This window comes from Phodopus roborovskii, unplaced genomic scaffold (genome assembly GCF_943737965.1).
Source record: "Phodopus roborovskii unplaced genomic scaffold, PHOROB, whole genome shotgun sequence".
Classification (NCBI taxonomy): domain Eukaryota; kingdom Metazoa; phylum Chordata; class Mammalia; order Rodentia; family Cricetidae; genus Phodopus; species Phodopus roborovskii.
Genome location: NW_026126408.1, coordinates 12,172,740 through 12,195,364, shown reverse-complemented (window position 1 = coordinate 12,195,364; position 22,625 = coordinate 12,172,740). Strand labels below are relative to the sequence as shown.

At 52.8% G+C, this 22,625-nt stretch overlaps 1 protein-coding gene across 1 annotated transcript in view; it reads left to right on the top strand.

Moving 5' to 3' along the window:
- Nucleotides 1-22,625, top strand: part of Otof (otoferlin) — a 90,626-nt gene that overhangs the window by 67,024 nt on the left and 977 nt on the right. Inside the window, exons 12-45 of the mRNA XM_051181748.1 lie at nt 468-627; nt 1,598-1,784; nt 2,058-2,244; nt 4,049-4,272; nt 4,639-4,747; nt 5,554-5,734; nt 5,836-5,956; nt 6,386-6,486; nt 6,590-6,680; nt 6,787-6,903; nt 7,474-7,626; nt 7,903-8,092; nt 8,195-8,319; nt 8,666-8,800; nt 9,262-9,423; nt 9,599-9,718; nt 10,613-10,774; nt 10,884-11,046; nt 11,488-11,618; nt 12,715-12,744; nt 13,084-13,215; nt 13,606-13,672; nt 14,589-14,719; nt 14,819-14,953; nt 15,153-15,290; nt 15,570-15,697; nt 15,801-15,971; nt 16,578-16,738; nt 17,339-17,481; nt 17,823-17,911; nt 19,501-19,599; nt 19,741-19,982; nt 20,389-20,567; nt 20,685-20,785. Of these exons, the coding sequence (XP_051037705.1) occupies nt 468-627; nt 1,598-1,784; nt 2,058-2,244; nt 4,049-4,272; nt 4,639-4,747; nt 5,554-5,734; nt 5,836-5,956; nt 6,386-6,486; nt 6,590-6,680; nt 6,787-6,903; nt 7,474-7,626; nt 7,903-8,092; nt 8,195-8,319; nt 8,666-8,800; nt 9,262-9,423; nt 9,599-9,718; nt 10,613-10,774; nt 10,884-11,046; nt 11,488-11,618; nt 12,715-12,744; nt 13,084-13,215; nt 13,606-13,672; nt 14,589-14,719; nt 14,819-14,953; nt 15,153-15,290; nt 15,570-15,697; nt 15,801-15,971; nt 16,578-16,738; nt 17,339-17,481; nt 17,823-17,911; nt 19,501-19,599; nt 19,741-19,982; nt 20,389-20,567; nt 20,685-20,785 (4,765 nt within the window). The remainder of the gene's footprint in view (nt 1-467; nt 628-1,597; nt 1,785-2,057; nt 2,245-4,048; nt 4,273-4,638; nt 4,748-5,553; nt 5,735-5,835; nt 5,957-6,385; nt 6,487-6,589; nt 6,681-6,786; nt 6,904-7,473; nt 7,627-7,902; nt 8,093-8,194; nt 8,320-8,665; nt 8,801-9,261; nt 9,424-9,598; nt 9,719-10,612; nt 10,775-10,883; nt 11,047-11,487; nt 11,619-12,714; nt 12,745-13,083; nt 13,216-13,605; nt 13,673-14,588; nt 14,720-14,818; nt 14,954-15,152; nt 15,291-15,569; nt 15,698-15,800; nt 15,972-16,577; nt 16,739-17,338; nt 17,482-17,822; nt 17,912-19,500; nt 19,600-19,740; nt 19,983-20,388; nt 20,568-20,684; nt 20,786-22,625) is intronic.

Below are 22,625 nucleotides of genomic sequence, written 5' to 3'. Positions count from 1 at the left end.
AGCTCAAGAAGCAGTGATCACTTTTCCCGGACAGTCCTGGGGTGGCAGAACCAAGCAGGGGTGAGAGCAACAGGACTCCCCTACCAAACCTCTGGGCTTCACCTCAAGACACAGCAGAGCTCAGAGGGGCTGAAACAGGGGAATGGTGGAGCCCTATTTTGGTAGAAGCTATCTGGCAGCTATGTAGGGCCAACTGTAGCAGGGACCAGAGTTGAGACTGCAGGCTGGGAAATTGACGTGGGAGCAATTTGAAGTCCTGAAATATGCTCCTGGGAGGGGCCTTGCTCAGCCCCCTGGCTACGGTGGCCTTCTGTCTTCACTGGGTGGGTGCAAGTAGAGCTATGGCCCCAAGACTCCTGGACCTGTAGCCTTGAAGTTGCAAGGTCTAGCAGGCACTCAGCTTGGACGTCCCACGGCCTGGCTTCAGATGGTGATGGCAGGTGCAATGTCCCTCCTTGCCACTGCAGAACACCAGTTCCATCACAAGTGGGCCATCCTATCTGACCCTGATGACATCTCTGCCGGGCTGAAGGGCTATGTAAAGTGTGATGTCGCTGTGGTGGGCAAGGGAGACAACATCAAGACACCTCACAAGGCCAATGAGACAGACGAGGATGACATTGAGGGGTGAGGCCCCCTTCTTCCCTAGGGACCTGAGCATAACCCTTCCTTTCCCCAAAAGAAAGCTGCCGAAGTGGCCTGAGCCCGGGTTCTTGCCATCAACCCCTTACTTCAGTGCTGCACCCTGCCAGTCACTGTCCCAGGGCCCAGGACAGGGTGGCCGCTGGGGTTAATAGAAGGCAGTGCATTGACACCCAGGCTTCCAACTGAGAAAGCTCATGGAAATAGATGCTGGTAACTAGGAGTCCTACCATTGCCAGGGCCCAGGGGTTCCAGTGCCCTGTACTCAGGACAGCAGAGAGATGGCACTCAGCGTGCCAATCTCAGACAGCAGATGATGGCTGCTGAGAAACACTCCGGGACATTGTCTGGACTCTCGAAATGTGCTGGGGTCCAGTGAGCCTGGTTCCCCATGGGCTGGGGGAGGGACCAGCTCCTGGGAGGTGGGAGGAAAGGTGGCACACAGAGTTTAAAGTTGATGCCATGATAACATCCTCCATTACCATTTGCAAAGCACTCACATAATATCACCTATGTGCAGCTCTTCTGAGAAGTGGCTGTAATATTATTGCCATCTTAATGTGGAAGAAACTGAATCTTGTTGAGATAGGAAGCCTTTCCCAGAATCCTAAACATGGATAGGCACCACAAATGCCTTTAATCTGAGTCTGGGCCCTCTAATCTGTCCTTCCCAGATTATGCCAGGCCCCAGGGGAATGAAGCTGCTAAATGGGGTGTGTGTGTGTGTGTGCGCGCGTGCGCACGCGCGCGTGCGTGCATGCGTGCACACCTGTGCAAGGCAGAGAACACACATGTACAAGTGTGGACTTGCTTTGTCTCATCTCCTCCCTGACCCCATCCTCTCCGCCTCTCCTCCCGTCATACTCCTTGCATGGTTCTTGGTCTAAGGACCTAAGATGCAAAGAGGATTCTCTAAGCCTGGTCCATGGATGTGATGTGCTGCCTGTGCTCACAGGAACCTGCTGCTCCCTGAAGGCGTGCCCCCTGAACGTCAGTGGGCCCGGTTCTATGTGAAAATTTACCGAGCGGAGGGACTGCCCCGGATGAACACAAGCCTCATGGCCAACGTGAAGAAAGCTTTCATTGGTGAAAACAAGGACCTCGTAGACCCCTATGTGCAAGTCTTCTTTGCTGGCCAGAAGGTACTGAGGTTGGAAATGCTGAAGGATCGGATGATGGGCTTAGAGTATAGGTGGTGGATGGGAGAAAGGGGCAAACCAGGAGTGATCTGGAACCTTAAACTGGAAACACACACACACACACTTGTACACGCACACACTCCACACATACCACACACACACACACATACACACCACACATTCCACATACACCACACCACACAACTATACACACCACACACACACACACACACACACACACACACACACACACACGCAGTGACTTCCTTTCACCAGGGCAAAACATCGGTGCAAAAGAGCAGCTATGAGCCGCTGTGGAATGAGCAGGTCGTCTTTACAGACCTGTTCCCCCCACTCTGCAAACGCATGAAGGTGCAGATCCGAGACTCAGACAAAGTCAACGACGTGGCCATCGGTACCCACTTCATTGACCTGCGCAAGATTTCCAACGATGGAGACAAAGGTCAGCTGTATAGCGTGCAGGCTCAGGGGTGAGAGTGAGGCATGGAGGGAAGGGTAAATGAGGCCCTTTCCCTTACACCACAGGGCTTTTGAGGGTCTACCTGTAGCCCCTGCCTGGAGGAAAGGGAGAACATAATAACACTCAAGACTGTTGGAGCTGACTAGATTTAGCAATTAGCTGTGTTGCCTTTGTACCTGTTTTGCCACTGGCCAAGCGAAATATAACTGTCCTGTGTTACAGTGCATACACTCTGTATATGTAATCTCTGGGTTTTCATTAGTAGATGGTGAGAGCGATAACATCTGTCTATGGGAGGGACTGACCACATCCCAGAATCCAGGACAGTCACAAGGACACAGTGAGGCAGATGCCACTCCTAACACTCCTCACACCCCTGGGGCAATTAAAGAGACAGACATGACACTAAATGACCACACTAGCAGACAGAAGAAAGAAAAACCCACAATGCAGTTCTGCATCCAGGAGATACCCAGAGGAAGTGAATCCAGACACAGACAATAGACTGCGGCTTCAGGAACAAAGAGAGAGTGGCCAGGAGCACTTGCTCAGAGGTGTGCGGCTTCTTCAGGGTGGGTGGGAGTATGACAGACCATGACAATGGGTGCACAGCTTACTGAACATAGCCACCCAAACATGCACTTTAGATGCCAAATTTTATAAGTAATTGTATCTCAATTTTTTAATGCTGTGTTTACAAAACAAACAAAAACTGAATATAAGAGCTAAGGAGATGGTTCATGGGGATCTGAGTTCCAATCCCCAAAACCTATTAAAAAAAAAAAAAAAAAAGACAAGGCATGATGGCATGTGCTTGTAACCCCAGCACCGAGGAGGCAGAAATGGGTGGATCTCTGGAGAGCTCCCTGAATCCCAGCCAACCTAGCCAACTTGCCAAGTTCCAAATCATTGAGAAACCATGTCTCAAAAAAAAAAAAAAAAGAACAATACTTGACAAATGACAGAGACTGGTCTCCATGTGCACACAGTACACCCATACACACGTTACACATGCACACACACACATATACTTACATTATACACATACAAACACTAGTTTGTGAAAAATCACTCATTTTTCTTACCTCATAGACTAGGCTGGCATTGCACTTACAAAGATCTGCCTGCTAGTATTAAAGGAGTGTGCCCACATTTATATTCTAACAAAAAAAGGGGAGTGGAGGAAAGGAAAGAAGAAAGGAAGGAAGGAAGGAAGGAAGGAAAGAAGGAAGGAAGGAAATAAGGAAGGAATGAAGGAAGAATTAGATTCACATAAGACAAGATTTACCCCCAACCCTAAGCACGAGAGAAGTGATGTAACAGAGATGGAGAACGAGGCTGCTCTCCAGCCCCAGGTCCTGTTCAGCCCACCATGGTCACAGCCCAGGCTGCTGCTTCCTGAAGGAGCTGAGGAGCCAAGAATAACCAAGAGAACAGAGAGGAGGAATATCCCCTAAGCAGGGGACGCAGAATAGATGCACATCCTACATCCAGAAACAGAAGTGGAGGGTCCATGCTGTGGGTGTGGGCAGTGCCGCCTGCCCAAAGGGGGTGCCTGCTGCAGTGAGAAACAGGAGTCTGGTTTTCTCTCCCACACACCTTGCCAAGGCCCCTGCAGAGGATAGAATCCCGGAACGCACACTATATAGGCATGATTGAGAAAGCCGCCCCATACATTCCTGGCACCCAATACCCAAGAGCTCAGCACCCAGAAGTTCACAAAGATCCCCGCACCAAGTGAGCCTTGGATACAACAGTCTTTCTACCTCTCCCCTCACTACCGCAGGTTTCCTGCCTACTCTGGGCCCAGCCTGGGTAAACATGTATGGTTCCACACGTAACTACACACTGCTGGACGAGCACCAGGACCTGAACGAGGGCCTGGGGGAGGGTGTGTCCTTCCGTGCCCGCCTCATGCTGGGACTGGCTGTGGAGATCCTGGACACCTCCAACCCAGAGCTCACCAGCTCCACGGAAGTGCAAGTGGAACAAGCCACACCCGTCTCGGAGGTGAGGGCAAGGCTGGGCTGTGTCGGGATCCCTCGCTGGATCTCCTCAACATGCCAGCTGGGTTCTGCTTTTTCCTTAGTTGCCCTGTCTACTCAGAGGCCCTCTTCTGGCCATGTTACACAACCTCAGTCCTCATCTTCTGTTGACCTATACTCTGTACATAGATGCCATTATAGCCACCAGCAACCAAGATGGCATCCTGGCTACCCTTGTGTCTACAGAGCTAGTCATTCCCTCAAGGACAACTGGGCTGGGGGCTTGAGCTGAACAGGACACAACCTTAACTGTCAGCTGAGAGCCTACCTATGACATCAGGCCTATTGCCCCACTAAAGCTCAATGTAGGCTTTAACTGCTTCCCCCACAGAGCTGCACAGGAAGAATGGAAGAATTTTTTCTGTTTGGAGCATTCCTTGAAGCCTCCATGATTGACCGGAAAAATGGGGACAAACCAATTACCTTTGAAGTGACCATAGGTGAGTGCTGCCGGGATCATGGGGAGGGTTTCAGGCTTCTGAGTTGTCACTGTTGGCCTCGTGCCCTAGGCCACAAGGAATGGGTGTCTTAGGGTGTCAATTGCTGTGACAAAATGCCATGACCATAAAGCAGGTTGGAGAGGAAAGGGTTTATTTGGCTTATACTTCAGCATTGCTATTCATATTGAAGACTCAAACAGGGAAGCATCCTGGAGGCAGGAGCTGATGCAGAGGCCATGGAGGGTGCTGCTTACTGGCTGGCTCCCCCATGGCTTGCTCAGCCTGCTTTGTTATAGAACCCAGGACCATCATCCCACCATGGGCTGAGCCCTCTTCCATTGATCACTAAATGAGAAAATGCCTTACAGCTGGAACTCATGGAGGAATTTCTTTACCTGAGGCTCCTCTCTGATGAATCTAGCTTGACACACAAAACTAGCTAGGACAGTGAGCAACAATGGTGTGTTTCGCCAACTGTCCTCACATGCCCTTGAAACATTTTGAAATTGAAAAACATTCTTCAAAGTGTACTTGACTATAAGAGAGGTCAACCATCACTCCACCAAAGGCCAGACTGGGACTAGAAAAGAGGAGGAGCCTTGCCCCCAACAGTGGAGACAGAGGAGAAACCCAGGCTGTGTTCTGAGTTGGGCATAGCCATTATCTAGACCTCAGACCATCAGAAAGGACATGGGACCTTTCTGTGGATGGTGTTGTCCTCTCCTGGAGAAATACATGGATTGGATTGAGGGTGGGGTGAGTGATAAAAAGGACTGTGGGCCTCTTACAAGCCACTCTTTGTCCAGGAAACTATGGCAATGAAGTTGATGGCATGTCCCGACCCCAGCGGCCTCGGCCCCGGAAGGAGCCTGGGGATGAAGAAGAAGTAGACCTGATTCAGAATTCCAGTGATGATGAGGGTGATGAAGGCGGGGACCTGGCCTCAGTGTCTTCCACCCCACCTATGCGGCCCCAGATCACAGACAGGTGGGCCCTGCCACTCGCCACCAGCCTCTACTGGCCTTGGCCCTCTCTTCCCAGGGCCCTAGACTTCAACATCCTTCAACCTCCTCTGCATCCCACCCCAGAAACTACTTTCACCTGCCCTACCTGGATCGCAAGCCCTGTATCTACATCAAGAGCTGGTGGCCTGACCAGCGACGGCGCCTCTACAACGCAAACATCATGGACCACATAGCTGATAAGCTGGTCAGAGCCAGGCAGGGGTGGTGGGAGCTGGAATCATGGGCATGTGTGAGGGCCTCACCTGCACAGCACACTGTTTATCCAGAGGCTGTCTTGAAACAGACACAGGGTCCCAGAGCTCTGGAGTAGAGTCTAAGGGTCTGCCCCTCCATGTCTGGGCTCTCTGGGGCTGCACAAGGCCTCTACCCGGCTCTGGCTCCTGCTCAGCCCACCATGACCACAGCCCAGGGTGCTTCTCCCTGAAGAAGCCAAGGGACCAAGAATAACCAAGAGTCCCCATTGTCTACAACAGACCCTGGGGACTTGGTGGTTCCTTCATAATATATGGGATGGCCCCGCGTTACTAGGTCTCTCTTTCCTGGGGTGAATGGAAGGGGCATCTGGGAGGAGGCTGGCTGAGGCCCGGAGTGCACTTGAAACCCCGGTTCACAGGAAGAAGGTCTGAATGATGTGCAGGAGATGATCAAAACAGAGAAGTCCTATCCGGAGCGCCGCCTGCGGGGTGTGCTAGAGGAACTGAGCTGTGGCTGCCAGTGAGAAGAGTGTGGGAGGGGCCGAGTGGGACAGGGGACACTATAGCCAGGTCAGGGAAGAGCAGCCTAAGCCTGGCACCTCCCCGCCCCTGTCCCTCTGCAGCCGCTTCCTCTCCCTTTCGGACAAGGACCAGGGCCACTTGTCCCGCACCAGGCTGGATCGGGAGCGCCTCAAGTCCTGTATGAGGGAGCTGGTGAGGCTACAGCTGGGCTCCAGGATTAAGGAAGCCAATGAGCAGGGGCCATTTGTTCTTGATGTCATGGCTCAAGCTGTCACTGAGAGCTGACTGTTCCCAACAGGAAAGCATGGGACAACAGGCCAAGAGCCTGAGGGCTCAGGTGAAGCGACACACTGTTCGAGACAAGCTGAGGCTATGCCAGAACTTCCTACAGAAGCTACGCTTCCTAGCAGATGAGGTGGGTGCCCTAGAGGGTAGGGACAGCATAGAAAGGGGTTGGTGGACCTGGAGAGATAGCTCAGGAGTTAAAAGCACTGCCTGCTTTTCCAGAGGTCCTGAGTTCAATTCCCAGCAACCACACTGTGGCTCACAACCATCCCTAATGAAGTCTGGTGCCCTCTTCAGGCCTGTAGGGATACAAGCATGCAGAACACAGTGTGCATGATAGATATCTAGATAGATAGATAGATAGATAGATAGATAGATAGATATCTAGATAGATAGATAGATAGATAGATAGATAGATAGATAGATAGATAGATAGATAGATCTTGGGAAAGAAGGAAGGAAGGAAAAGAAAAGTCTGCCCCTGGTGGGCAGATTCTATTGCTCTGATAGCCACTATAGACAAGATTGGGCAAGTTCAGTGGGAGAAAAAGAGCCAAGAATGAGGTACTTTCCCTCCCAAGCCCCCAGCTTCTCCTCAGCCAGGAGGCCCAGCTCCCAGGAGTGTGGTGCATCAAGCTCAGTGTGACTCTATACTGAGGCAGCCGCCTCCCCAGCTTGTGCCTTCTGCCCTCCACTGCAGCCCCAGCACAGCATTCCAGATGTGTTCATTTGGATGATGAGCAACAACAAGCGCATTGCCTATGCCCGGGTGCCCTCCAAAGACCTTCTCTTCTCCATTGTGGAGGAGGAACTAGGCAAGGACTGCGCCAAAGTGAAGACCCTCTTCCTCAAGGTGCTGCAGGGGATGGGGCTTGGGTGGGGAGTCCTTGTAGAGCCCCCTCTGACTCTGGCAAGCCTAAGGGAAGGAGACAGGGCACTTAGCCAGCAGGTGTTCAGGGGTCTGGGGCCCACCTGGTCCCATCCATCCATCCCTCTTAGCCTCCCACCTCCACATCTGTACAATGAAGGCACAACTCTGCCTAAGGCTTCAACACCACACCCTGGGCCTCCCTTACTCTGTGGGCCCTGGAAGTTGTCAGGCTCTTGGTGACCCTGAACCTGTCCCTAGCTGCCAGGGAAGAGGGGCTTCGGCTCAGCAGGATGGACAGTACAGGCCAAGCTGGAGCTCTACCTATGGCTCGGCCTCAGTAAGCAGCGAAAGGACTTCCTGTGTGGCCTGCCCTGCGGCTTTGAGGAAGTCAAGGCAGCCCAAGGCCTGGGTCTGCACTCCTTTCCGCCCATCAGCCTGGTCTACACCAGTGAGTGAGGACCCCGCACCCTGGGTGGGCCACTCTCCCAGCTCGTGCCCCCAGAGGGCCACAGGGGCCATATGGAATGGCTCAACCCACTCTTCCCCACAGAGAAGCAAGCCTTCCAGCTCCGAGCCCACATGTATCAGGCCCGAAGCCTCTTTGCTGCTGATAGCAGTGGGCTCTCTGATCCCTTCGCCCGTGTCTTCTTCATCAACCAGAGCCAGTGCACAGAGGTAAAGACCTGGGGGACAGGGGTGGGGGGATCTGGAGGGGTGGGGGGATCTGGAGGGGTGGGCTCTGCCTTTGGGAGCACTGGAAGGTGGTACAACTGGTCTGCTATTCCCCCAAATCTTCAGAGGGAAGCCCTTCAGGTAACTGGCTAGGCTGGTAAACGCCACCAGCTCAGACCAGGGCTATGACCACAAGGCAAGAAGACTTTGGCAGGGCACTGGGAACAGACTTCATAGGAGATTTCTGGGAAAGTAGGGAATCCAACACTCCTGCCTGCAGGGTCCCTGCAGCCCATGACTAGGAATAGTGTCTGCGACTTGTTCTCCATCCCTCAACTCCATGGTGCAGGTTCTGAATGAGACGCTGTGTCCCACTTGGGACCAAATGCTGGTATTTGACAATCTGGAGCTGTATGGTGAAGCGCATGAGTTACGAGATGACCCCCCCATCATTGTCATTGAAATCTATGACCAGGACACCATGGTAAGGGTGGGCACTGACACCACTGACCCATAGCAGACCCTCCCCTTGCAGGTCCCCCACCCTCCCTTGCAACTGATGCTCTATGTTGGCTGCACCTGTTGGAAAGCAGGGCTGGTGACCAAGCCTGCCCGCCCACAACCTGATCCTCTTCTAGTACCATGAGCCTCTCAGGGATTAGGAGAAAACCACAGTGTTTCCCACCTCCTGGATAAACACACTGAGGCCAGTGTCTTCCAGAGATGTACCAGGAAGCCCTGTTGCCACAGCCCCACCCCCAGTGCAGGCCTCTGCTCCCTACCTATATTGTTCACAGTCTGTAGTAGCCTTGCTACTTTCCATGGAGGTTCTGGGGTGGGGAGGAAAGGTCAGGATAACACCCCTTCCAAGAAGGGCTAACTCTGCCTATAAGCCTACTCAACTGTTGGGGTGCCCAAGGGAACTCTAGTGTTTTGTTGTGTTAGGGCAAAGCTGACTTCATGGGCCGGACCTTCGCCAAGCCCCTGGTGAAGATGGCAGATGAGGCATACTGCCCACCTCGCTTCCCGCCCCAGCTTGAGTACTACCAGATCTACCGAGGCAATGCCACTGCGGGAGACCTACTGGCTGCCTTTGAGCTGCTGCAGGTAGGTGGCAGACAAGGGAGGGAGGGGGCCTTGAACACCAGGGCTGGGAGTAAGAGCTCCTGTCCCTTGGGCTCTCTTGCCTGCCTGTTCCTTCTGATCTCATGGCACCAACCCACTGGGAAAAGAGCCCCTCTCCCTGGGCCTGCCACAGTGACTTTATGACTTCATGCTTCAGATTGGGCCATCAGGGAAGGCTGACCTGCCACCCATCAATGGCCCAATGGACATGGACAGAGGACCCATCATGCCTGTGCCAGTGGGAATCCGGCCAGTGCTCAGCAAGTATCGAGTAGAGGTGTGTATTGGCTTTTTCTTTTGGAGCACCAACCAGCTCCCAAATCATGACACGGAGGGTTACTGTTAGTTATGAATGCTTGGTCTAGCTTAGGCTCATTTCTGGCCAGCTCTTTTAACTTAATCTGTTTCTCTTTATCTACCTTTTGTCTCAGGGCTTTTTACCTTTCTTTCCTTCTGTGTGTCTTCTTTCATGGCTTCTCCTGTCCAGCTGGCCCTGGGTGTGTCTCTCTCCTTCTCCGTCTTCTATCTTCTCAAGCCCAGATTTCTCCTGCTACTTATTCTCTCTGCCCACCAGCCCCACCTATCCCTCTCCTGCCTGGCTATTGGCCATTCGCTTTTTATTAGACCAATCAGGTACCTTAGGCAGGCAAGGTGAAACAGATGCAACACATCTTTACATAATTCAACACATGTCCTTACATCATTAAACAGATGCAACACAAACAAAAGTAACACACCTTTACACAGAGTAAAATTCTGCAGCATAAATAAATGTAACATATCTTCGCCTAGTTAAAGTAATTTCCACAACAGAGGTGCGTGAGGGCTCCGTGCACCTTCCTGCCCTTCCTGTGACCTTCGCCCAGGTCACCTTGAGGCTTTTGCTTCATGATGCACCCTGAGTGTACATTCTATGTGAACCGTCAAATTCAGCAGCACTGACACAGGACCCCAGCCCACGCTAGTGCCTGTCCTGCTCTGACAGAGTCACCCCACTGTGCCCAGAGCCATTCTCAGCCCTCTGCCTTCCATAGTGACCCTACCTGAGTCCTCTGAGGACACCTGCCACATGCAGCCTCCTGGCACTGTCCCTGCCCATGTCCTCACCTCCCACCCTGCTACTGATTTCTCAGGTGACCCTTCACAACGCCACTTCTCCCCCTGCTCCCAGGTGCTGTTCTGGGGCCTGAGGGACTTGAAGAGGGTGAACCTGGCCCAGGTGGACCGACCACGGGTAGACATCGAGTGTGCGGGGAAGGGGGTACAATCATCCCTGATCCACAATTATAAGAAGAACCCCAATTTCAACACCCTGGTCAAGTGGTTTGAAGTGGTGAGTGTGTGAGCCGTCAGAGCAGGGCAGGGCTCTTGCCTTAGCCAGCCTCCTCTGCCCTTTCTCTGAGTGCTGAGGCATAGGCTGTAACATGTTACCATCATCTCAGGACCTCCCAGAGAATGAGCTACTGCACCCACCCTTGAACATCCGAGTTGTGGACTGCCGGGCCTTTGGGCGATACACCCTGGTGGGCTCGCATGCAGTCAGCTCACTGAGACGCTTCATCTACCGACCCCCAGACCGCACAGCCCCCAACTGGAACACCACTGGTATGGCCACCTAAAGCCCAGGTCTGTCTCTAGTCAGCTGCTAGAAGGACCCTATCTCACAGTGCAGCTCAAGTGTTCATCGGGGTTTCCTCTATGGGGCAGCATGGTAATGCAGTGGGGCTGGGGGCTTGGGGCCAAACAAGGCCTACAGCCAGTACCAGACAGGCCATCAAAAGGTGATGGAGGAGCCCCAGGCCCTCCCCCTGGGCATAGCCTCCAGGCCTCACCCTAGTTCTGCTATCTGGGTGCACAGTGATCCACCCTTCTCTCTAGATCACTTTCTTTCCTCATACCCATCTTATTCTCATATCTGCTCTGTCACTCCTCTGCCCTGAGAAAGTTCCAGAATCCACTGTAGACCATTCTTCCTATCTTACTGCTTCTCGCTGTGACTCTGCTCCTCCTCCGTCTGTCTGTCTGTCTGTCTGTCTCTCTATCCAGTCAGGCTTCTCCGGGGCTGCCACATGCTGTGCAATGGGGGCCCCTCTTCTTGCCCCACAGGGGAAGTTGTTGTGAGCATGCAGCCTGAAGTGCCCGTCAAGAAGCTGGAGACCATGGTGGAGCTGGATGCGGTAAGGCCAGTGGCCGGCCACCCCGCTAGCTGGGGACACACAACCACAGGTAGCTAGAGAGCCAGGCAAAACTGTCCTGAGAGCGAGACACCCTGACTTAACTATGTGTAGTTATCAAGAGCCAACCTTGATTCACATGGCATTGTCTGGAAGAGAGTACCTGGGCATGTGGGAGTATTGCACACACATGTATGCAGATGTGTACATGTGCAGATGACATGTATGTACAAGAGAAGGAGTAGTAACAGTTAGGCAATGGCATGGGACATTTCACACTTCAGAAAGGACCCCTAGGCAATGGGCTGCCTAAGACAGAGGTGTGTCCTGCCTGTATAGGGCCATTTTTCATAGCAGGTGATACCCTGGGAGCCTGGGCTGGGGAAGATTTCCACAGAAAAGGTCCTATTCCTCTGGCTTTCGGACCAGGGGTGTCAACCTGGCAGAGGAAGGCCTATAGGAGAGAGCAGGTGGGTCAGCCTGGACCCAGTCTCCCTGAGGCCTAATCTCTGCTCAGAGCCACAAAGGGACCTCCCTCCCAGTCACATTTCCAGCCTTCTGTTCGCTACCACACTTGATTCACACAGCCTGGGGTATTTCCTAGCTTCTGAGGCCTGGTCTAAAATGCTCTTCCCCTGACATGGCCAGTGAGTAGAACCAGGGCTACCATTGGTCTCTAGAAAGGACAGCAGAAGACAGTAGGTCCTGCAGCTCTGGGTGGGTGTTGCTGCGTGGGAAGCTCACTGCCCAGGTACTGGGTTTTGAATACTCCGTGGCCCAGCTTTCCACCCCTTCCCAATACAACTCATCATTGTCCATAAAAGCCCCCAGGTGACTCTAAGGTACAGGCAGCCAGGGTGTAGTATGTCAGAAGGAACAGCAGAAGCAACCTCGAGTAGACCCTTCATCACCTTAGCAGGCAGCCTGCCCTTGTGAGTGTGAAGCTTGCCTTTCAGTCAGGGCCAAGGGGCTCACAGCAAAGAGTAAGCTTGGTCACTGTGTGCATCCTCATGGCTCCCCGCTTCTCACTTCTGGGCTGGCCTGTGGCCTGCCCCTTCAGTTCTTGGTGGCTAATCCTGTCCTGCCTTTCCCTCTGCAGACTTCTGATGCCGTGGTCAAGGTGGATGTGGTAAGCGTGGGAGCTGTGCGAGGAGGGCCTTGGGGCAAGAGAAGCATTCGCTGACACCAGTGCCAGGCCAGAAGGCTAACTTCATGGACCTAGCCATGCTTCCCTGAGTGCCGGTCCTGCCTTGACCCACCTGTGGCTCACAGTGGCAGGCTGTTCCTGTGGGGCTATGCTGTCCTTCTCACCAGGGCCTTGCTTCCATGGCATTGGTGGCCCCACAGTACTATGGGATGGGGGGGGCCTTCTGGAATCAGATGGCCAGAGTGAGGAGGGATCATTCAAGGTTCCAGGAAAGGTGAAAAGCAGGAGAGCCTATGGGATGACCGTCCTGCCATCCCCCAGGCTGAAGAGGAGAAGGAAAGGAAGAAGAAGAAAAAGAAAGGTGTGTCAGATGAGGCAGAGGAAGAGGAGCCTGATGACAGCATGCTGGATTGGTGGTCCAAGTACTTTGCCTCCATCGACACAATGAAGGAGGTGAGACCTGGGCATGGGCTGGGAGGAAGGAGGAATGGGGTGGCAGGTGACCCAGCTATAAATCACATCGACCTCTCCAGCTCCTACCCTAACCCGCAGAACCAGCTCTGAAATCTCCCTTCAGAACCCTCCGTCCTTGGGCTGGTAGACAGTTGACCTTCCTGGCTTAGTCCCCTCTTGTCAGCCATGTGTCCCACAAAGATCTCTGGCATCTGCATGATGAATCAGACACCATCCTAGGTGCCATGGGAGACAAAGATGGGGTACCATAAATGCCCTGAGTAGCCCCAGCCTTGTGCACCGAATGCACATGTGAACGGAAGGTGAAGATGCTGCTGGCTATGGAGACAATACCTGCAGAGTCAGTGAAGTCCCTTCATATTTTGGCAGCAACTTCGACAACATGAGGCCTCTGGAATTGACTTAGAAGAAAAGGAAGAAATGGATACCACTGAGGGTGAGCCCTTGGCATCCAGATCCCTGGACCCCTGCCTGCATCCATGACAACATCTGCTGCTTCTCAGCCCTGGCCTGGACTCCAAGGATCAAGCTAAGGACTTCTTCTACAGTAGTTTCCACTCATATCAATCCAACAACCATAGCAGCAGGCATACACATAGAACCATAGAATATCTGAGCTGGAAGGGACATTGCTAGCTTGTCCCACCCAGCATTTTCAATAACCTTTCCCATGAAACAACATTAATGCCATAGGGGAGAAAGAGGATTCTGTGGTTCGATCCATTTAGGAAATGCTTGTTTGAGCATATTCGCTTGGTACAAGACCTCTCAGAGCCTTTATGTTGGTACTGGTTACACAGATGTGTGTGTGTGTGTGTGTGTGTGTGTGTGTGTGTGCGTGCATGCGTGCGTGCGTGCGTGCGTGCGTGCGCACGCACATGGAGCTCAGAGGATAACTTCATGTGTCACTCCTCACTTCCCACCTTGTTTGAATTAGGCTCTCACTGCCTCTGCGTATACCAGGCTAGCTGGCTTGAGAGCCTCCAGGAATTCTTTATCTTCCATTTCCCCACAGGAGCTCTGGGTTTATAGGCACTTGTGATATGCATCCAGCCTTTACACGAATTCCTGGGGTTCAAACTTAGGTTTGAACTTGTCAAGCTTTTTACCCCCTGAGCCATCTCTCCAAGCACTGGTATTATCAATTTTTCAAAGAAAGAAATTATATACATAGTTTCCTCTTTTATTCTAAGCATACTAATGGCACATTAGTATGAGAGAGAGAGAGAGAGACTCCAAAGTTAAGTGGAAAAGAAATCGTGAGGCTGGGTCTCATCTCAGGCCATCCTGCTCTGGCCCTCTCCACCCACACTTCCCTAAGTTGACTAGGGCCCCTTTCTATTTTGGGTCAGGTCTGAAGGGGCCAATAAAGAGCAAGGATAAATCCAGGGCTGCAAAGGAGGAGAAGAAGAAGAAAAACCCTGGCCCTGGCCAGGGACCAGAGGCTCCTGAGAAGAAGAAAGCCAAGATTGACGAGCTGAAGGTGAGGTCTGGGAGCAGATCCTGCCCAGACACAAGGTGGGAGGGAGGCAGCATATGGGACAGGATGCTGGAACAAGGCCTGATAGCCTGGTCTGTCCAGGTGTACCCCAAAGAGCTAGAGTCACAGTTCGGCAACTTTGAGGACTGGCTGCACACCTTCAACCTATTGCGGGGCAAGACTGGGGATGATGAAGATGGGTCCACAGAGGAGGAACGCATTGTGGGTCGGTTTAAGGTCAGACAAAGAGTATGGCCCAACTGTTGATCCCCTGGCAACCTCGTTTTTCTATATCTCAATCTAGAACCCCTATATCTTCCATGGTCCAACAACTGAGTGTTAAGGCCTTACCACGCTGTGGGCCTATACTGTTGGCTAGTTGGCACTGTCCAGGGGAACCTGCAGCCTTACACCCCCACCCCATGCCTTGCTCCAGGGTTCCATCTGTGTGTACAAAGTTCCACTCCCAGAGGATGTAGCTCGAGAAGCTGGCTATGACCCCACCTATGGAATGTTCCAAGGCATCCCAAGCAATGACCCCATTAATGTGCTGGTTCGAATCTATGTGGTCCGGGTAAGACTCTTCACATCTCCCTCCCTGCAAGCCTCCAGCCTCCTGCTGGAAAGATTGGGGTAGCTTCAAGACATCAGAAGGGTCTACTGGTCTTATCCCCATCTTTGCAGAGAGAAAGTTCAGTCCCTGGGACAAGAAGCAGCAACTTCCCTAGAGCCACACAATGAGACTTCTGTCTCTAACCCAATAACTCCGTCCCCACTTTTCAACATCATGGGACCCTCAGGAATGGGACAATGGTACCCAAGATTCTACTTAGGCAGCATTTACCCTGCCCAGGCCACAGACCTACACCCGGCTGACATCAATGGCAAAGCTGACCCCTATATCGCCATCAAGCTAGGCAAGACTGACATCCGAGACAAGGAGAACTACATCTCCAAGCAGCTCAACCCCGTCTTTGGGAAGTAAGACCTTGTGGTACCCTCTCTGCCCACTTGACTCTTAGTCCAGTCCCCACCCCTTGCCAATCTCAACCTGCAACCCACTCCTAACCCCCCTGCCTGGCAGGTCCTTTGACATTGAGGCCTCCTTCCCAATGGAATCCATGCTGACAGTTGCTGTGTATGACTGGGATCTGGTGGGCACTGATGACCTCATTGGAGAAACCAAGATCGACTTGGAAAACCGTTTCTACAGCAAGCACCGTGCCACCTGCGGCATTGCACAGACCTATTCCATGTGCGAGGACAGAATGGGACCAGTCACTGGGAGGGGCTGAGGACCAGAGGACCAGGCTGGGGGCAGGGGATGTGGAAGGGGACGGATGTCTGTTGCATCTTAACACTAGGACAAGACTCAGGAGTAATAAACATGCTACGATTTCTGTTTTGGGTTATGCCTTCACTACACACTCTAAGTGCAGCTTCAGGGACTAGGCTTGAATATTTCAAGACAAGGTAGGGAGGGAATTCCTAGGCAAAGGAAACAATATGGAAAGCAGAAGAGGACAAGACAGTGGGTAATATCTTCAGAGGATCTGGGAAGACCTCTGCTACTTACAGGCTGAGTACTTAGTTAAGTCCATTCCCTCCCTGATTATCCGATGCCTCAAAAGAGCCCTTGAGGGATGATGGGGTGGTGGTTGGACAGCACTGGATATCAGAACCAAAGATAAGGCAGAAGGGTCAGCCTCCAGCAGTGCTAGTATCTTGAGTGAACCTGGAGCTGGAGGAGGCCCATTGCTGATGTAGGCAATGACCAACTGTGGAGAATTGACCAGAAAAAAGCTGCCACCTGGGATGACCCCGCCTGAGCCGTTTCACGCCTGTGTGCCTCCTCCCACAGACATGGCTACAATATCTGGAGGGACCCTATGAAGCCCAGCCAGATCCTAACTCGTCTCTGCAAAGAAGGCAAAGTGGATGGCCCCCACTTTGGTCCCCATGGGAGAGTGAAAGTCGCCAATCGAGTCTTCACAGGGCCTGCAGAGATAGAGGACGAGAATGGTAAAGGGCATTGAACGCAGCTGACTGCCCCTCTCAGGGGCTTCAGAGGCCACCAAGGAGCCACACTTCTCTATGGGGACTCTCAGACCTAGTGCACATGTGCTTAAGCTAAGTCCTAGTGACTCCCTGCTCCATACTTTAGAGCGCCTTCCATTCTGCCCAGTGACTGCCCTGACACCCTCTCCCACACCACACTCACCCACACACTACACCCCTCTCACTTTTGCTCATCCCCGTGGGTCAGGAAAATGCCCCATTCAACAGATGAGCCAACTGAGGCACAAGTTCCAGTTTGGTGACTTGCCCAAGGTCATGTATCTCTCCTGAGGCAGAGTAAGGGTGCGGACCTAGGTCTTTCTGGCTCGAAGCCCCACTCCTTACCCCAAGCCTGGTAAACCAAGTTCACAGGTCTTTCTGGGCCTTGTGGTGCAGCTGAGACCTTGGCCTTCCTCTGCATCTGGCCCCTAGCAATAAAATAAAAGTGAGGCTAGGAAGACAGGTCAAGACTCTGGGTTTTATGTTCCTAAGCTCCTGGCTCCAGCACAGGCCCCTGGTTCTGAAGAGGCTGTGTGGGTACACCTGATCCACTGTCATCCACAGGTCAGAGGAAGCCCACAGATGAGCACGTGGCACTGTCTGCTCTGAGACACTGGGAGGGCATCCCCCGAGTGGGCTGCCGCCTTGTACCAGAACATGTGGAAACCAGGCCACTGCTCAACCCTGACAAGCCAGGCATTGAGCAGGTGATACACAGGTGGCCGGGGTCTGGGGTTAAAGATCCCCAACCTGGGGTCATAGAAACAGGGCTCACGAGGCCCTCTGTGTCCCCATTGTATGTCTACATGCCTTGCCACCAGGCTACATGCCAGCCTGAATGGCAGTGTGTGTTCGGAGAATCACATCAGGGAGCTGGCTCCTTCCAGAAGCTGTCACTCACTGGCTATTGGTGGTGACATTGTAAGACATCCTAGCATCCAAGGCGAGAAATCGATGGCATGCAGCTTCGGATAGGCCAGGAGAGTGGACCTCCCTGAGCAGAGAGAACAAGTTGCTCAGACATCTGCCCCACCCCTCTCTTCCTCAGGGTCGCCTGGAGCTGTGGGTGGATATGTTCCCCATGGACATGCCAGCCCCTGGGACACCTCTGGATATCTCCCCCAGGAAACCCAAGAAGTAAGTTGCCTGAGATGGGTACTATCCTCTTACCCAACCTCGTCCGCTTCCCAGCACAGCACAGACTTTCCCATGGGTGGAAAGTAGCCTCCATTGGCCACTGTTTCCAGGGACTCAGGTGTGGCCAGGCCCTTCTAGGAGAGAAAAAACAACCTATGAGTCTTGGGGTCTGCTCTAGGTGTGGCAACACGTGCCCTTACCACAGTGAATGGGATAACCCACAATCCAGCACTCACCTGAACCCCAGCAATGTCCACACTGCCTGTGCTCACACAGTTGTCTCCCATATGCATTCCTAGAGGCACACATCAGAGCCTTTTCTGTACCATCACATTTTACCAGTCTTTCTTCCGGGTGACTGAGACAATGCAGCCAAAGTGAATGCCTGGAAAAGGCCAGAGGTGGTGGTGGGTGGAATCAGCCCCTGTCTGGAGCTAAGCCACCTGCCTCACCTAGGTGGTCTTGACCCTGGAACTCAATGCCCCCCAAATAAGGTGGCACGATGGTCACTGTGGCTTGAACATCATCAATTCTTGGATTTGGGGCCAACTCTCTGGGCACACAAAGCTGTCTGTTTTCTTGTTTTCAAGCCCTGATATTCAATTTCTTTTTTTTAAAGATGTCTTTATTTATTATGTATACACACACAAGAAGAGAGCACCAGATCTCACTGTGGATGGTTGTGAGCCACCATATCATTGCTGGGGATTGAACTCAGGACCTCTGGAAGAGCAGCCAGTGCTCTTAACCTTTGAGCCATCTCTCCAGCCCCCATCTTCAACTTCTTAATTGATTTTCTTTTCTGGCAATACTGGGGATTGAACCCAGGGCCTCTTGAACACGAGGCAAATACTCTACTACTGAGCTATAACCATAGCCCTTGTTTCTTGAAGGTCTTTAACCAGGGATGGGGCCTGTATTTTCAACTTACTCCAGCCATAGCAAATAGTGCAACCAGTTCCGCCTGGAACAACCTCCAGACCTGTGGCTGTTAGCCTGCTACTCCAGGCTTTACCACAAAGGGGTAACCCAAACCAACAGATAGATACTTTGTTCCAGAGAGCCACAATCCCATGTTTTAGTGAGTGACACAACCTCACTCATAAAGGCTAAAATGTAACTACCTCAATTGTAATTACAACTAAAACTCAAAGGGGAAGTCCTCTTTGAGGACAAGGACATAAAGGAACCCCAGGTACGTGGGCTTCAAGGGCACTGGGTTTAACTAGGAATTTCTTAGGAATAGGGCAAAGCACTGACCCCCACAGACCCACGGACAGCATGTGCTTGCTGCTTCACTGCAGCCGCCCCCAGGAGCCGGCACGCCTCTCCCTACTCCCATTCCTAGCTTCTGCCCAGGAGTGTGTCTGAGTCTCTGATCCAGACTGATTGCTTCTCTTAGAACTGTCTCGGCCTGTGATAGCCTGGTCTCTATCCCATCCTCCCCACCCCCACCCACTCTCCCAGCCTACTGAAGTCCCCAGGGCTTCTCTTGCCAACACATCAGGAGACCCCTGCCCTGATACAGCCCCAGGACCCAGGACAAGCCCTGCCCCAGGTCACTGATGGCTCTCCCTGCTCCTGTCCAGGTATGAACTGCGGGTCATCGTGTGGAACACAGATGAGGTGGTCCTAGAAGACGACGATTTCTTCACAGGAGAGAAGTCCAGTGACATTTTTGTGCGGGGGTGGGTGACAGTCACCATCCTGGGAGAGAATGAGTTGGGCACTCTCACTTTCCTGGGAGAACAGATCGGATAAGGGGGTCCTGGGGTGGGGTGAGGCCCCAGGGGTGTGGCCACAGAGCTGAAGCAGGTGACTCCTAGCAGGTGGCTGAAGGGCCAGCAGGAGGACAAACAGGACACAGATGTCCACTACCACTCCCTCACTGGTGAAGGCAACTTCAACTGGCGTTACCTGTTTCCCTTCGACTACCTGGCTGCTGAAGAGAAGATCGTTATGTCTAAGAAGGAGTCTATGTTCTCCTGGGATGAGACAGAGTACAAGATCCCTGCACGGCTCACCCTGCAGATCTGGGATGCTGACCACTTCTCTGCTGACGACTTCCTGGGTGCAGAGCAGAGCGAGGCCTAGGGCCCAAAACTGAGGGGCAGGGGTGGGCAGGCTGAGTCCATGGGGCGGGGGGCCTAGTCTTCAAAGCCTCTCTAAGATTCTGCCCAGTTACTTCTCAGGGAGCTCTGGACACACAAGGAAGGCAGGGTCAATGCTGATGAAGCCAGCAATGCTCCCTAAGGAGACAGATTTTCCTGGGTCTCAGGTTGCACCAAACTATCTGCATCTGCAAGCCTGAGTTTGGTACAGCATTGTCAGTAGACACACAACAGCCAGGATGAAGGCAGCAAATGCCTAGAGATACTCTAAGCCAAGAAAGGATCCCAGTAAGACAGAGTAGGGGTGGAAAGGGAGGAGGCAGTATGGTCCCCACCCACCTGAAACTGACTCTGATGTTGCCACAGGGGCCATCGAGCTGGACCTGAACCGGTTCCCAAGGGGTGCTAAGACAGCCAAGCAGTGCACCATGGAGATGGCCACTGGGGAGTTGGACGTGCCCCTGGTTTCCATCTTTAAACAGAAGCGCGTCAAAGGCTGGTGGCCCCTGCTGGCCCGCAATGAGAATGATGAGTTTGAGCTCACGGTGGGCACCGCTTCCTACTTGGGAGTGGACCTACATGGGCCAGTCTGGGCCAGACTGGGATACTGAGGGCCTAGCACCATGGCCTACACAGTGGAACTCTTCTGTCCTTTCCTTCAGGGCAAAGTGGAGGCAGAGCTACACTTACTAACAGCAGAGGAGGCAGAGAAGAATCCAGTGGGCCTGGCCCGCAATGAACCTGACCCTCTAGAAAAACCCAAGTGAGTGTCCTGCCTGCCTAGACCCAGAGACACACTACATCACAAGGGAGAGAAAAGAGAGTCCAGACCCTTCTAGTGTTGCCCTGACTCCCCAGGAACCACCTTGTCCCCTCCTGGGTCACAGCCACATCACCCCTTCCTTCAACCCTGAACCCTACCTCCTCCCCCTGAACAGGAAGAGCTAGCTGCAAAAGAAAGCTGTTCCTTTCCCAGGAAGCTTCTCCCCAACACCACCCCCCACCTCCAGTCTGGTAGCAATACCGGTTCCCCCTAGTTTTTGACAAGGGCAAGCACACTCCAATGGTGGCCAGACTTGGTGGGCCAATAGGTGTCAGAAACGCTACTGCTTGGTGCAGGTGGGCCTCCTCGTCAGTGGAGGCCTCTTGCCAAGCCTGTTCCTGCCCCACACACCTATCCCCCACCCCTGTCCTCTCTCTATGCGCCTCTGCTCTTCCCAATTCTCCAGTCGGCCCGACACGAGCTTCATCTGGTTCTTGAACCCTCTCAAGTCTGCCCGCTACTTCCTGTGGCACACCTATCGCTGGCTGCTCCTCAAGCTCCTTCTACTCGTCCTCCTGTTGCTGCTGCTCGCCCTGTTTCTCTACTCTCTGCCTGGCTACCTAGCCAAGAAGATCCTGGGGGCCTGAGCCCTGCGCTTCCTGTGCCCAGTACTTCTCCCTTCTGTCTCTGGACAAGGGCTGGTCAACATGTGGGACACACCCAAAAAACACACAGACACTCGGACAAGTTCATATGTGTACACACAGTCTATACATACAGAAGCACACACATGCATATAAACATACACAAACACACGCATGTGTGTACATCCACATAAGCATGCATTGTAACTTTCAAGCTTTCAAAACCTAATCTTATTCTCAGAACCAGAAATGGCTACTTTATATTTTTATATTATTGGGCCCAAGGGTGTAAATAGCTTGACCAAGGTCACCTGGCTGGTAGCACTAGGTCTCCTGCCTAGGTGCCAAATTGCCAGTCCAGTGTCCACCATCTACTGCAGCATTGTCCCCAGACTCTACTCCAGTTCCCAGGGCAAGAGAAAGCTGAGACATGGGCAGGGCCATACAGGAGCAGGGTTTGGCTAGGGTTAGCCAGCTTGTTCTGTAAGTTCCTCCTTGTGTAAGGGGCCTCCCTGGGCACAGCTGGTTCCTGTGCCCAGGACAGTTGTCCCACCAAGGAAAGCATTCAAGTTGACATTAGCTGAATACCATGTCCCTGCAGATTCTGAGATTCGCCAGCACTTTCCCACTTTGCTGGTTCCCTAAGTCCAGGAAGTGGGAATACCTATTAAAACCATCGTATTGTGAATGAAGAAACTGAGGCTCACTAGTCTGACTTTCCCACAACAGCTAGGACTAGAGCTGTAGGCACCCTGGACCCACATCCCTGCCCTGTTGCCCCACTTACAATGGGGTAGGGTCTACATCCTTTGAGAGATGAGCCAACTGTTTGAAAATGTTATGTCCAGAACCTGTGAAGAAGGCTCAATGGTTCAGGGTTTGCTATATCCCCAGCGCTCACATAAAAAGCTAGGGGACAGCTATAACTAGGCCCATAACCCCCACTGCTCGGGGCAAACTCAGGAGGATTTCTGGGGCTTGTTGGCTGCCAGACTAGCCCAAATTCAGAGAAAGAGAGGGACACTTGCTTAAGGAGAGTGATACAGCAGGACCCCATGTCCTCCTCTGACCTCAATATATGTACACAGGTGTGCCCATTGATGTGGGCGATCGCATGCGCACACGCACACACACGCACACACACACACACACACGCACACGCACGCGCACACACACGCGCACGCGCACGCGCACAC